Source organism: Cryptotermes secundus, unplaced genomic scaffold (genome assembly GCF_002891405.2).
Source record: "Cryptotermes secundus unplaced genomic scaffold, Csec_1.0 scaffold1821, whole genome shotgun sequence".
In the NCBI taxonomy this organism is placed as follows: domain Eukaryota; kingdom Metazoa; phylum Arthropoda; class Insecta; order Blattodea; family Kalotermitidae; genus Cryptotermes; species Cryptotermes secundus.
Window position 1 is genome coordinate 1 of NW_019735489.1, and position 13,869 is coordinate 13,869.

General features: G+C 40.8%; 1 protein-coding gene across 2 annotated transcripts; it reads left to right on the forward strand.

The window, feature by feature from the left end:
• The first annotated feature begins 397 nt into the window (after positions 1-397).
• On the forward strand, positions 398-12,071 carry LOC111869475 (zinc finger protein 271). 2 transcript variants are annotated; one of them, XM_023861044.2, is made up of 2 exons: positions 398-1,385; positions 10,087-12,071. In XM_023861044.2, exons 1-2 carry the CDS (start codon positions 1,176-1,178, stop codon positions 11,323-11,325), a joined length of 1,449 nt encoding a protein of 482 aa, XP_023716812.1. In that variant the 5' UTR covers positions 398-1,175; the 3' UTR covers positions 11,326-12,071. The 2 variants fall into 2 exon arrangements, with proteins under 2 accessions (XP_023716812.1, XP_033609336.1); XM_033753445.1 differs by lacking the exon at positions 398-1,385 and adding an exon at positions 8,190-8,384.
• Positions 12,072-13,869: the final 1,798 nt, after the last annotated feature.

Sequence of the window (13,869 nt, forward strand, 5' to 3'; positions counted from 1 at the left end):
CTTATATGCTCCATTTGTTTCTAGTTCTTTAATTTCATTCTCCCTTGTGTTTTCTACATGCTCTTCTACATGCACATTTTTCTAATCCAAACTCCATTTTTATATCACTACTGAATGTTTTTACAATTTTAATCTCGTCCCTCAATTCTTCCTCACTTTTTCCTAACAGTTTCAAGTCATCCATATACAACAAGTGACCTATTTTCCTTTCAAATCCATGCACCTGGTATCCACATCCAGATCTGTTTAATTCATGAGTTAGCGGAATAAGTGCTATGCAAAAAAGTAGTGGTGATAATGAGTCAACCTGAAATATTCCCTGATGCCTCCTCTCCTTAAAGAGGAGTCTCCATTATGTAGCAGTGATAAGGGGTGCACATATGTAAAGACTGCAAAGGGAAGTTATGTGGAAAATTAACCACCTTCTTTTCACTATATTTTGAGTGTTTGATATGACCTGGACCCTGTGGAAAAGACTGCATCCAACAGCATTGGAATGCAGTGTGACTTGAGGCCCGATAGTTGGAATAGTGGAGTGATAAAGAGACGGATGTTGATAGGCAATGGCTTGGTGGACAGGTTATATGCAGGCCACGTAGAAAACACTGTGCCTAGCAGTTCTTCTCTTGTTGTCTTGTATTCTTTTCTCTGGGAATGTGTTTACTGAGCTTTTGTGTACATTCCTTGTTTTCGGATCATCTTGCTGTCTGTATGTTGTCTATGTGTTTGTAAGTTTGTGCATCACTCCTTGTGACGTGATGCCTGTAAGTCAGTATAGTGCAGTGAGACAAGCACCTTGGTGATGGCCAATCTTAGAGATCCACTCGGCAATTAGATCTTCAAACTCCTCATTTTCTGTATGCTACAACTGTCTTCTAACCATCGTCCTGGCCAGGAGTTGTCCTCTTCTGGACTGTAGAGAAAACATTGCCTCCAGTAGTTCATCTGTTGTTAGCCTACTTTCCTTGTGTGTCTGTGTGTATATCGTCCCTATAATTGCTAGGCAACGGCTCTGTTGCTAGGTTAAAGTGACATTGGTAAACACGTTCTTGTTACAGTGAACTCGCATTAAAGATTAGAATAGTTATTGGATGTGTTGCTTCTTATGTGGTTCATGTGATATCAGAGAAAAACGGGTGATTAGATCTTTCCAGAATTTGTTGCGTGGGATGTGAATGTGTAGTCATGACAGATATATAGCATTATTTGTTTTCCAGAACCTTGCATATTCAGAGGAAGTACAAAGTCTGTGTAGTGAGATACATCCAGCATCTTCTCATGATGCATGTCAGGCCAACAGTGTAAAAGCTGAGGAAGTGTCAGATGCAGAAGAAGAGAAGTATCCTGTGCCAATAACATTTCAAAGAATAAAGGCTGAACGTGAGGTGAGCTGTGTCTCTGTGTCCATGTTAAGTGATTTACACAAATATAGGTATCCCTCATTTTAAGAACAATTCATTTACCATGAGTCAAACAAAGTAAGGAAAGTGGTAAGTTTGTCTGAAAAGGTGGAAAGCATAGAAAGAATTTGAGGAGGACAATAATATTATGGCATATGGATCTGTTGCAAGGCTAGAACTGCAAAATAAGCAACTATACAGCAGCCATTGATAAGTAACAGCTCTGCAAAGAAGCATGTTTCCACAGGAGGAGTTGCAGTGCAACAGAGAAACAGTGTTTCATTCTTCTTAAATTTAAATTCGCATAGTTGGGGGTGGAGTCCAGCTGGGTCCACTTGGCACGGCGGCCACTGATTGGCCTATTGTAGCCTTCTCCAGGTGATTATGATGATGGAGAATTTGGTGGAATGAAAATTGGCAGGGGAAACCAAAGTACTTGGAGAAAACCCGCCTCAGCGCCACTTTGTCCACCACAAATCCCACTTGACCAGACTCGGGATCGAACCCAGGCCGCCGCAGTGGGAAGCCAGTGACTAACTGCTAGAGCTATGGCGTGGCCTGAGGAACAGCGTTTCCCATATGGTCCATGCCGAGATGTTATAAACAGGGTTAGTTAACTGTTGGAGTTAACCTTACCTCCGCCATAGCCCTATGAATCATGAGAGGTGATGAAAAGAGAACCCAATGTCTGGGGGTATAACTAGGCCACCCTGTTCATGGGTGATATAAATATGGAGACATGGCCTACCACGTTTAGGAAGTCTTGAACCTGAGACATTAAAATATGGTCATGAGTCCTGCAGGACTCGGACTTGAGAATGACTGCTCTGGCAAGGGCCAGCAGCAATTGTAAATGACAGAGCAATCCTGTTATCAGAGAGGATGTTATATAAGGGCTATAACTGCAAGTGCTCAGTTCGAAAAAGGAAATACTGCTCATGTGTCTCAAGGGACTTGGTGCCAAGACTAAGTAATTGGTGGTAAACTGCCAGCCTTAAAGTGACTCTGATTCTGACCTTTACTCTGACTGTGTTGGAGTTAGTTAGTTGGTGAGTTAATGAGTGATTTAGAGGACTGTTGTAGTTCAGACATTGTTTGCTATTTCTGGTAGAACCTGGTAGCTGAGTCCAAGGAGAGTTCAGGAGCCCAGAGGAAAGGGTATGTCTGCTTTTGGAAGCTGCTACCAAGCAATGGCTAGTGACGAAGTGAATGTGGACACTAGTGTGTCTATAATAGTGAACTGTAAAATGTAGACATGTATTGTACCAAAGAGTTGAATCCAGCCATCGATTTGAAACCCATCTATAGATACACTCCATAAAAGTGTGACAGTATGAAGATATGTTCAGCCATGATAATGAAGCTGCTTTGTTTTGTGAGAATAATTGTTTTTAAAACCAAATGTTTTATTTCCCAATAAATATCCTAAACAGGTACTACTGTTTTTATTTCAATGCTCATTTACGACTAAAACATAGCAGTAAAAATGGTGAGGGTCCTCTCTGGAACTCACACTTTGAAGAGTTTTTGTAGGGTGAATTGCCTTTGTGGAATGAGGGATACCTGTTTTTCTTTCCTATCTCATCTGTTGTCTGCACACAGGAAATAACTCGACTGTGATCACTGGATTTTGAAGAGCATTTTCTGAAATGTCTCAGGATGATTGCTTTCTGTTGAATGTTACTAGTGGTGTACTGTTTCTGTTTTCTCTAAGGATATCTAATATACTTGAAATTCAGTACAGTAAAACCTGCCTTAAACGGACCCTTAATTAAACGGAATTTGTCTTAACACTTTGGGGACCAGCAATTTAAATATAGAAATCACCCTGGGGACCGGAATTGTTTTTTTACTTACTAGCGTAACTTGTGCACTGTTCACTTTAGAAATTAATATAAAATCTCCTAATTAATTTTATGAACTATAAATGTTTGAGATCACTTACCAATGCTCCTAGAAGTGCTTGAGGGTGTGATATTTCTCGAAACATTCCCCTCTGTGAAGTGGCATTACACCAAACTTGCAAATGTAGACAGTCATACTCCTTTTCTTGTGAACTGCACAAACATGGCATTGCCTAGAAGGATGCTTCCCCTTGATATGTTCACTCTTCACAATTTTCAAGAGTGTATGTTTCTTCATATCACCCGAGAGTTGCCTGGGGGGTCAAAATGAGGCCTTTGTGGGGTGGGAGTAGATGGGCCCGGTTGCAGTAAAACTGTGTCTGCCGCAGTTCTGCCGCCACCGTGTGGTCTGTAGCTTAGGCTTTTGCCACAATCAGCAGAAATGCCTTGTATTTCAATTATGAATTATGGTTTAGATTTTTGAAAACCAAAAATGAATTGAAAATTTATAAGCCACAAGGTAAACTTCTTTGTCCACTTTACTGTTTTCTGAGGAAGATAATAATAGGCCGAGTACTGATCGGCTCTTATCAACTCCCTTCATGAACATGTTATACTCGGAAATACAAACAGGCTTCTTTACCTGTCCATGTCTCCTTTGAACATCAGTCATGCTCGAATTGTGAATTGTGGAAATCATATTCACAACACGAGTATCCCTCCAGGACTGAAGAAGAATATCCCCCTTCCTCCTGAATGTGGTTTCACCACGTTTCAGGGATTTACATTCCTCTTTCAGATCTGGAGGAAGGCCTCTGTTCACCCTAATTGTTCCACAAACACGTACTTTTCTCGAAATTAGGGGTTCTGCAGTTGCCACACTGTTATAATAATTGTCTTGATAGACATGGTAATTTTGATCAAGATAGGGTTCAAAAACAGAAAGAATAGTTTCTTGTAATTTCTTTCCTTCAGCAGAATAAATTTCTAGATTTCCAATATAGCCTGAAGTGCTTTCAGTAACTACACGAACAAGTAGGCCATACTTTGTAAGTTTCCCAGGATTATATGTTTGCATATGAAGCCTTCCCCTCCAAGGAATCACAGATTCGTCCAAAGACAATTGTTGGTTTGGTGTATAAACTGTCTGAAATTTCTGGACGAAGAAGGTCAATAAAGGCTGAATTTTGAAAAGCCTGCTTGTTGATTGTGGTTGCAGTTCATTATCATTGAAATGCAAACACCACCAAATTTACTCAAATCTCTTATGGCTCATTAGTTTGCTGAAAATAGGAATTTCTAAAAATGGATCTGTTGACCAATACTCTTTCAGATTATCCCTCCTTGTATGGCCCATTAGAAAGATTATTGCAAAAAATTTTCTCATTTCTGCTGAAGTGACATCCATCCACTTCAACACCTCATAACTTATGAGGTCATTGGATTTTTTCAATTGACCTAATCCTTCCAGCTGCACTATGGCCCTGGGATTAACTCAGCCTCTAACAGAAATGAGTACCATGAATGTTCTTGGAATATTTTTGGAGGTAAAGGGCGGCTGGCATGTATGGCTGACAGCCTTGCCACCATCTGTGAGCTGATTGTCTAGAATATGTGGGAACCTCAATATCTCCCAACCCTTTGGGCCTCCACGGCCTGTTACAAGGATACCTTTACTTATTTTTACTTTTTAAGCAGATCATGAAGATGTTTAACATCAGGGAAACTCAAGTGTATGAGATTCTAAAGAGGTAAATGGAAATTTTGAAGTGGTGGGAAAATTGTACTAATGGAAAATAGAAAAGGGACTTAAGAGAGCTGCAAATGAAGATGTTAATGAAATAGTGTGGGAGAGGTTTGTCAGTGTCAGGGCGAAAAATCACCTTGTGTCGGTTCCTATTGTTCAGGAATATGCTAAAAATGTCGCTGAAATACTTTGAAAGAATAAATTGAAAGCATCTAATGGATGGTTGGAGAGTTTTTGCAGAAGCCATCTGATAGTTTTTGTGAACTTTGCGGTGAATCAAGTGATGTAAGTAATGAGACCATTGAGCTAAATTGCCATCCATAATTGACAGATATGAGTCTGAAAACATCACAAATGACGATGAGACTGGACTGTTCTTCTGTGAGCTTCCAAATAAATCACTATGTCTGAAAGGTGAAAAATGTTCAGGAAGAAAACTGTGCAAAGATGGATTGACTGTTTTCTAAGTGGTTCTTATGTCGGGTGAATTGGAGAAACCCTTAGTGATCGGCAAGGTAGGAAAGCTGCGATGCTTTCAAAACATGGACATACAGAAACTTCCCATTGATTGGAGATCTGACAAAAAGTCTTGGATAACATCAAAGATCATGGAGGAATGGTTAATGGCTTTCAGTGACAGAATGAAAATGCAAAAGCGGCTCTTTTGTTGTTGAATAATGCAATATGCCACACCCATATTGAACTTTCCAACGTGCGACCTGCTTGGTTCCCTGCAAACACCAGTAATGTTTCTCATCCAGTGGATCAGGGCATCATTCGGAATGTTAAAGTCCACAATTGTAAATAATTAATGCAATCTTTGCTCGCCAGTATAGATCCTACATCATCCGCCTCTGAACTTTCAAGAACTGTCTCAGTTCTAGATGTGGTTCTTTGGATCAGTCAAGCATTAAAGAAGTTGTTACCAGAAACTGCTTCAAAGTGTTCAAAAAAAGCAGGATTTTCTATGGGTGAAGTTATTACCAGTGTAGAAAATGAGAATGACTAGCAGGACTTACAGAATTGCGCAAATGGAACTGCTTTCAGTAACTGTAATTCCGAGGACTGTATCAACATTGACGAAGATGTGCAAATAGGACCAGACACAACCCCAACAAAATATAATAACACCCCACAAAATACAGCAAACCAGAAGAAGCGCATCATATAAATGCATTTTAATGCATTAGTTCAGAATTTTAGAGAGAGCTGAAAGGGATGGGAGGAGGAGGAGGAAGAGGAAAATGACACTGTGAAAAAAGATGAAAAGTTTAGAGTGAAGACATATCTAGATGCTGTCAAAAGTTTAAAGGAACTGCCGGAATATGCCATTCAACAGAATAATTCAGACGTGCTTATTGTAATTTCTCGAGCTAAATTGTTTGTGGAAAGTTAGGCAGCCAAGAGAGTAAAAACTCTACTTGAGCTCTGGTAAAATTATAAAAAGTGATTACTTCAATTTTTTCCCTTTTCAGTGTGATGTTTGGGGCATGCGGTAGCGTAGTTGGTTGAGGCACTATGCTACAAGCCGGTAGGTCATGGGTTCAAGTCCCGATGAGGTCATTGGATTTTTTCAATTGACCTAATCCTTCCAGCCACACTGTGGCCCTGGTGTTGACTCAGCCTCTAACAGAAGTGGGTTCTAGGAATATTCTTGGGGGTAAAGGACGGCTTGCGCACATGGCTGACAACCTTGCTGCCATCTATGAGCCGATTGTCTAGAAAATGTGGGAACCTCAACATCTCACAACCCTATGGACCTCCATGGCCTGTTACAGGGATACCATTACCTTTTACTTTTACTCAGTGTAATATTTGCATGTGTTCAATGATTATAGTGTGAATAAATTAATGAGTATGGTGTTTTATTTTGTCTCAAATATGTGCATTTCCTGGTTTAATTATTATAGTATACCTTGATTAAATTGAAACCTGCCTTCAGAAGAAAGGTGTTCTGGACCCTAGAGATTCCGTTTAAGACAATTTTTAGTGTATTATATAATGTGAAAAGTACGTAGGTAAGTCAAGTGAGTTACAAATGGATATAGAACCTATACAAATAAGTACTGATTTCAAAAATGCTTTTATTTCTCAGCATAATCTCCCTGTACTTTGAGGGAATTGTCCCATCGTTTCACAAGCCCCTGAAAACCAGCAGCATAAATTTCTTTTGGGCTGCTATCGGAACCAGGCGGTGACTGGGATCATGAAGGCATACTGCTCACTGCATTGCAGCCTCAAGGACCAAGAGTAAATGCCGACTCCTACTGTAACATCCTGAGGAAATTCATGAGGTCATTCATCAGAAGCAACCAGGACTTCTCATCAAAGGCGTGTTACTCTTGTATGGCAATGTACATCCCCATACTGCCAACAAGACTAATGAGATGCTGTGAAATTTCAAGTGGGAAGTTCTCAAGCATCGTCCGTATAGCCCCGACCTTGCTGCAAGCGACTTCCATTTGTTTGGCCCTCTTAAACATCAACTTTCAGCTGAACATTTTCCTGACGATGAAGCTGTAGAAAGGGATGTCACCGCCTGGTTCCGACAGCAGCCCAAAGAATGTTATGCTGCTGGTTTTCAGGGGATTGTGAAACGATGGGACAAGTGTCTCAATGTACAGGGAGATTATATTGAGAAATAGAAGCATTTTCAAATCAGTACTCTCATTGGTTTAAGTTCTGTATCCATTTGTAACTTACTTATTGACTTACCCTCGTATTTCAGAGAAAATCTAGAGGGCCAAAAATCTGCCACATACTCCTTGACCATCTAGTGCAGTGACTACTACACCATAGGGTTGCCAGCATCCGTAAATGTTGAAGATTGTAATATTTTTAAACATTGATGCAATCTGTATCCATGCAATAAGAGAGAGATATCATTATATAAGAGAGAAGTATCATTATATAGAGGATCTGTGAGAGGATAAGTAATGATTCTGCAAAGATTTATGTATGACATTATACGGACATGCTGGACATTGCCAGTTGTGTGAAGTGTACTGAATAAACTTGACACTTCAGGAGATGCCTGTGTTCCTGCCTTCAGGTGTGTCATTCTAATGACACATTTGGATTTGGAGTCATGTGGATCAACATGCCAGATAACAAATTGGAGTCAGTGAAGCCATGTGCTCCAGTGTGGCAGTCCTTGACTTACATGAGGAAGGAGGAAACTATGCTTACATGCCTTTGAATCAGGCACAGTTGCCTGAAGCATATGCATCTGTTGGAACATGCCCCCACTCATGCTTCTACACAGTGAGGTGTGCACAATACAATTTTACAGATACAGAAGGAGCACTCGTGTTCTGACAAATGCGGAACTTCTTCATGGTCAGGGAACATTACGTGGCATCCTAGGAGATGACTAACATGGATTTGTTCATGATAGGGGGTGTGGCCATATCCATATAACTGACTCTGTTCTATTCTTCTCTTTGAGTCATTTTATATATATTGCGACATGTCGCGCAACAGAAAACCCCTCCCTACCCAGCAGCAATGTGGCAACTCAGGCCACAGTGACGTGGCGGATGAGTCAGCGCTCCCTCCTCCCCGCAGTGACATAACGCGCAACGCCGCAATTGCTACGTACCCGTAACCAACTTCCAACAGCGTTGCTACGTAACAGACAAACACAGCCACTATATAAGAGAGCTGCACTGCCTGCGAGGGGAGTTGTAATGTGGCCGTTGGCGAGTTCAGTTGTAGTCGAGTTAACTTGTAGTCATCCCTGTAGAGAGTTAAAGTGTATCAACGCTGAAGACAGTTCTCCAGTCAGCCGCCTACAGTTGGAGTATAGCAGCGTTCACAGAAAGAAGATCCGGACGTGTGTGTAGTTGTGTAATTGGGAGTGTGTAACACGATGGCACTTGTGTGGCTCCCGTGCTGTGTAAATGTGTAGACTACTGAAGACAGAGTGAATTGATTTGCGAATAGGGTTATAAATTGTGAAACCCCGCAACAGTGTAAACAGATTATTGCGATTATGGTTATAAAGTGTGAAACCCCGCAACTGTGTTATACTTAATCGTAGCCGTTACTTCTAGGTTGTTGAATAAACCAATTAACATCTCTACGGCGTATTCAGTAATGAAACACGTTACAATATATTGTTTGAAGGATTTCACTGGGCCTGTCTTACAGTCATTTCATAACTTAGCATTTATTACAAAGACAAAACAACTGTGTCCAGTGTGACTACTGAAGTTTTTACTACTTGAAAACTTATCACCCTTACATGTTTCGGTCCCTGTAGACCATCATCAGAGGGACGTCGGTACTTTTTGGAAACTACTATCGCAATGGGTGTTTTGAGTGTTAAAATACATATAGATACAATGTTTGTAACGCACAATATATACAAAATCCAACTTTTCCACAACTACAGCAGCTTTCTTGGTATATTAAAGTTTTTAAAACTTTGTCATTTAAGCTAAAATTTATAAACCAAGTAGTTTCATGTCCCTTTTCCTATCGTCCTTCCTGAGGGGGGCTGAACTTGTGCCACCTGTTTATCTTGAGATTCTTGGTATCGTCCTTTGTTCATGGCGTGCTGTGTTGTATTTAAAATTTCAGTAGTCACTGGACGGAGTTGTTTTGTCTTTGTAATTTGTTAGTGCGATGGACCAGAATGAAACAGATCAAATTTAGCATTTATTATTGTTTCATTTTGATATGCTATCCAGAGCATTATAGAGATTCGTATTTGTGTTTGTCCTGTGTAGGTAGCAGCCTTACGATTGGCTGATCCCCTGTCCAAGGGGTCCTACCGACTGTGATTAGGCTCAAGAAAATGAAGAAGTAACCACAGTCCAACAAAGTGATCTAGAACCATGATGATGAAAAATGCATAATACCTTTTAATTCTGTAATTTATTATACAGTAGTAGTATAGCTTGACTTGTATTCACTCAGTCACCCATACATGCTAACGGACACCTACAAATGCACACAACCCTGCTCTCTCTGTCTCTTCCCCCCTCTCTGCCCTCCTACTCCTACCCATTTAACCTCTCTGTGGTCATGAGTTTCAAAGTGATTTCTCCTCATGGTAGGGTTTTTCATGTTATTTCCTTTTGTTTCGCAGAGTACTGTGAACGAACTTCAACCTGTATGGAGTGCGGAGCGGCGATATTCCTGTGATGAGTGTGATAAATCATTCACTCAACAGTGTAATCTGAGGGGTCATCAGTGCAACACACATCAACACATACATAATAGGGAGAGGCCATTTTGCTGTGATGTGTGCAATAAGTCATTCAGTCGGCAGGATTATCTGGAAGAACATCAACGGTTACATAGTGGTGAGCGGCCATTTTGCTGTGATGTGTGTAATAAATCATACAGTGATAGGAGTAATCTGAGGAAGCATCTGTGCATACGTAATGGTGAGGGGCCGTTTTGCTGTAACTTGTGTAATAAATCATTCAGTCAGTGGGGTAATCTGAAAGTACATCAACAGTTACATAATTGTGAGCGACGATTTTGCTGCGATGTGTGTAATAAATCATTTGTTAATCAGGGTAATCTGAGGAGGCACCTGCTCATACATAGTGGAGAGCGGCCGTTCTGCTGTAACGTGTGTAATAAGTCATTCAGTCGACTGGGTGGTTTGAAGGCACATCATCAGATACACAGTGGTGAGAGGCCGTTTTGCTGTAATGTGTGTAATAAGTCATTCAGTCGGCGGGATTATGTGGAAGTACATCAACAGCTACACAGTGGTGAGCGGCCATTTTGCTGTAATGTGTGTAATAAATCATACAGTGATAGGAGTAATTTGAGGACGCATCTGCGCATACATAGTGGTGAGCGGCCCTTTTGCTGCGATGTGTGTAATAAATCATTCGTTAATCGGAGTAATCTGAGGAAGCATCTGCACATACATAGTGGTGAGCGGCCGTTTTGCTGTAACTTGTGTAATAAATCATTCAGTCAGCGGGGTAATCTGAAAGTACATCAACAGCTACATAGTGGTGAGCGGCCATTTTGCTGTGATGGGTGTAATAAATCATTCAGTTATTGGAGTCATCTGAGGAGGCACCTGCTCATACATAGTGGAGAGCGACCGTTCTGCTGTAACGTGTGTAATAAGTCATTTAGTCGTCGGAGCTATCTGAAGACACATCAACAGCTACACAGTGGTGAACGGCCATTTTGCTGTGATGTGTGTAATAAGTCATTCATTCGGCGGAGTCGTCTGGAAGTACATCAACGGCTACATAGTGGTGAGCGGCCATTTTGCTGTGATGTGTGTAATAAATCATACAGTGATAGGAGTAGTCTGAGGAAGCATCTGCGCATACATAGTGGTGAGCAGGCATAGAGCTGTGTGGTGTGTAATAAGTTGTTTGCACATCAGAGCCATCTGGAGACACATCGAGTGGCACGTAGTGATGGGTGTATTACATCATAGAGCAGTAGAGGCGGGTTTGAACTAAAGGACCAGTATGTGAGTTGCAGCTTGCTGCTCATGACACAGTTTTCTCTCTGTTGCATGCTGTGTGTTAGTAGAGTGCTATGAGTTATTGCAGGTGCTAACATTTCCAACTGACTAGGGAAATCAATTGCACCCCACACTACAAAAGGTCATTGCATTCCGCATTTGTTTGCTACTGATTGCTGAGCCATACAAGCCCCTGTCTGGTTAAGAGTAAACAGATATGACATGTATTGGTCATGTGACCCGCAGAGCTGAATGAAGTTCCATCAACTTAAATTCCTACAGTCTCAAAAGCACATACATTTAAGTTTCAGTTCACTGGAGTGAAATGAAGATGAGAGCGATGAAGTTCATGAAGTCTACTCTTCTGAAATATGATAACAGTGAAAAAATGAATGAATGAATGAAGTGTTGTAGACTCGTATGTTACACTGGACTGAACTTTTCATTATCTACACTGTAAAAAATGAAGGGTGATAGATGAAACGCTGTATTCTCTTTTGTGGGTAAGCTTGAAGTCAAGCAACCACTGGAGGGCTTAGATTTTTGGAATGATAAAATTAAAATGTATCTGAAATGGAATATAAGGGCATGGCCTGGATTTAATAAAACAAAAGATCGGTGCCATTGACTAATATAAATACGATAATGTTTTACTTGATACAAAAGGGAGGAGGTTTCTCTTGACCAGCAAAGTGACTTATCTTTCCAAGAATAACTCCTCCCTGGACTAAACTGTACAATATTCTCATAAGACTTAAGAGTTTCAATAAAAAAATAATAAACCTTTTAAAGTTAAAAGAAAGATAACGTGTTTCAGCATCAAATTAATTGTGTTGTTTAAATCTTACTTACTTACTCACTCATGGAGCTGAGCCCTTCTGGAGGAGCCATCAATTCTGCAGCTACTCAAGAATTTCCCAACATTTTATGGAACCCGAAGGTTCATTAGCATGTTCACAAGAGCTTTCCACTGGTCCCTATCCTGAGCCACATCTATCCAATGCATACCGCCCCATCCTATCTTAAACATGTTAAATTATACGTATAGGTGGATGTGTGCATACATACACACACACACACACACATATTTGAACAGGAGGATCACTGTTAGTGCGTTCGGATGTATTCCAAAGCAAGCTTTAATGTGGTATTCCAGAGGTTACCAAAGTTTAATATGCTCCTCCCCCCTAAAACATTTATATAAATTTCACACACACACACACACACGCACACCCAACAGAACAAGTATATACAGATCTTACATAAAATTTATCTATGGGTATACATTTTTTTTAATATACTCTCGTGTGTTGGCTGTGTGACATGACAAATAACTTCACGCTGGTCTTGGATGTACCGAATATTTATTGTACACTTTTATCCACACTATTCACAGTGTCCCAATTATTGTCACTTAGATGCTTCTTCATCACTATCATAATTCTCGCTGCTCTCGGTCACGTGTTCTCGGTGACTGCTACACTTCAACTGAACTGCTCAGAGTCAGAGTTACTTTATGACTGGCGGTTTTACCGCCAATCAGTTCATCTTGACGTCAGGCCCCTTGAGGCCCACGACCAGAGATTTTTTCTTTTTTCAACTGAACTCTTGTGGTAATAGTCATTATGTCACATCCTCTCTGATGAAAAGTTGGGTTTGTCTCTTATGAATGCACTTAAACTTTCACCAAGTGTATATTTCGCACATATAACATGTTATTGAAAATTCTTCCGCTTGCACTAAACACAAGTCCTCTGTAAGTACAGGATTTACAGAGTAGACTGTGCTTAACTTACATATCTTGTGCTACAATGACAACTTAGTAATTTGAACGGTTGTATGATTGACCGTCCACCACCAAGTTTAAGCCTCTTATATTTTCTGTGTCTGGTTTCGCCTTGTCCTATACCACGAACACGTTCATTCTCATGATTTTGTATGACTTCTGCTTGTCGTCTGCACAGTTTTGTTATATAATCATAACTGATGTCAAAGTCAAAGTCACATCGTGACTGACGGTCAGTCAGTCTGTCTTGGTGTTGAGCCCCGGGTGGGGCTCATGAACAGATATATCCTTTTAGATGAAAGTTACTGTCCTGTCCATGTGGGGCGCCCTCTCTGACAAGAAGTCGGGTGTGTCATTTGTCAGTCATAGTAGATAGTATTAGTCCATTCTCACTATGTACAAGGTGTGGCAATAAAGAACCCGGATTACTTTTATGACTCATTTCCGGCCACGTCATTGACGAAGAGGAGGGTAGGGCATTGACCCTTGGACTTCCCTCTACCGTCACACAAAGTTTCATTCACGTGCATCGGTTAGTCTGGCCGCGACCATTGTTAGAAGCGGATCGTGTTTCTGAGCTCCGTCGGAATAATGCTGAGTGCTAATGCAGAACAACGTGCTAACATCAAATTCCTCAC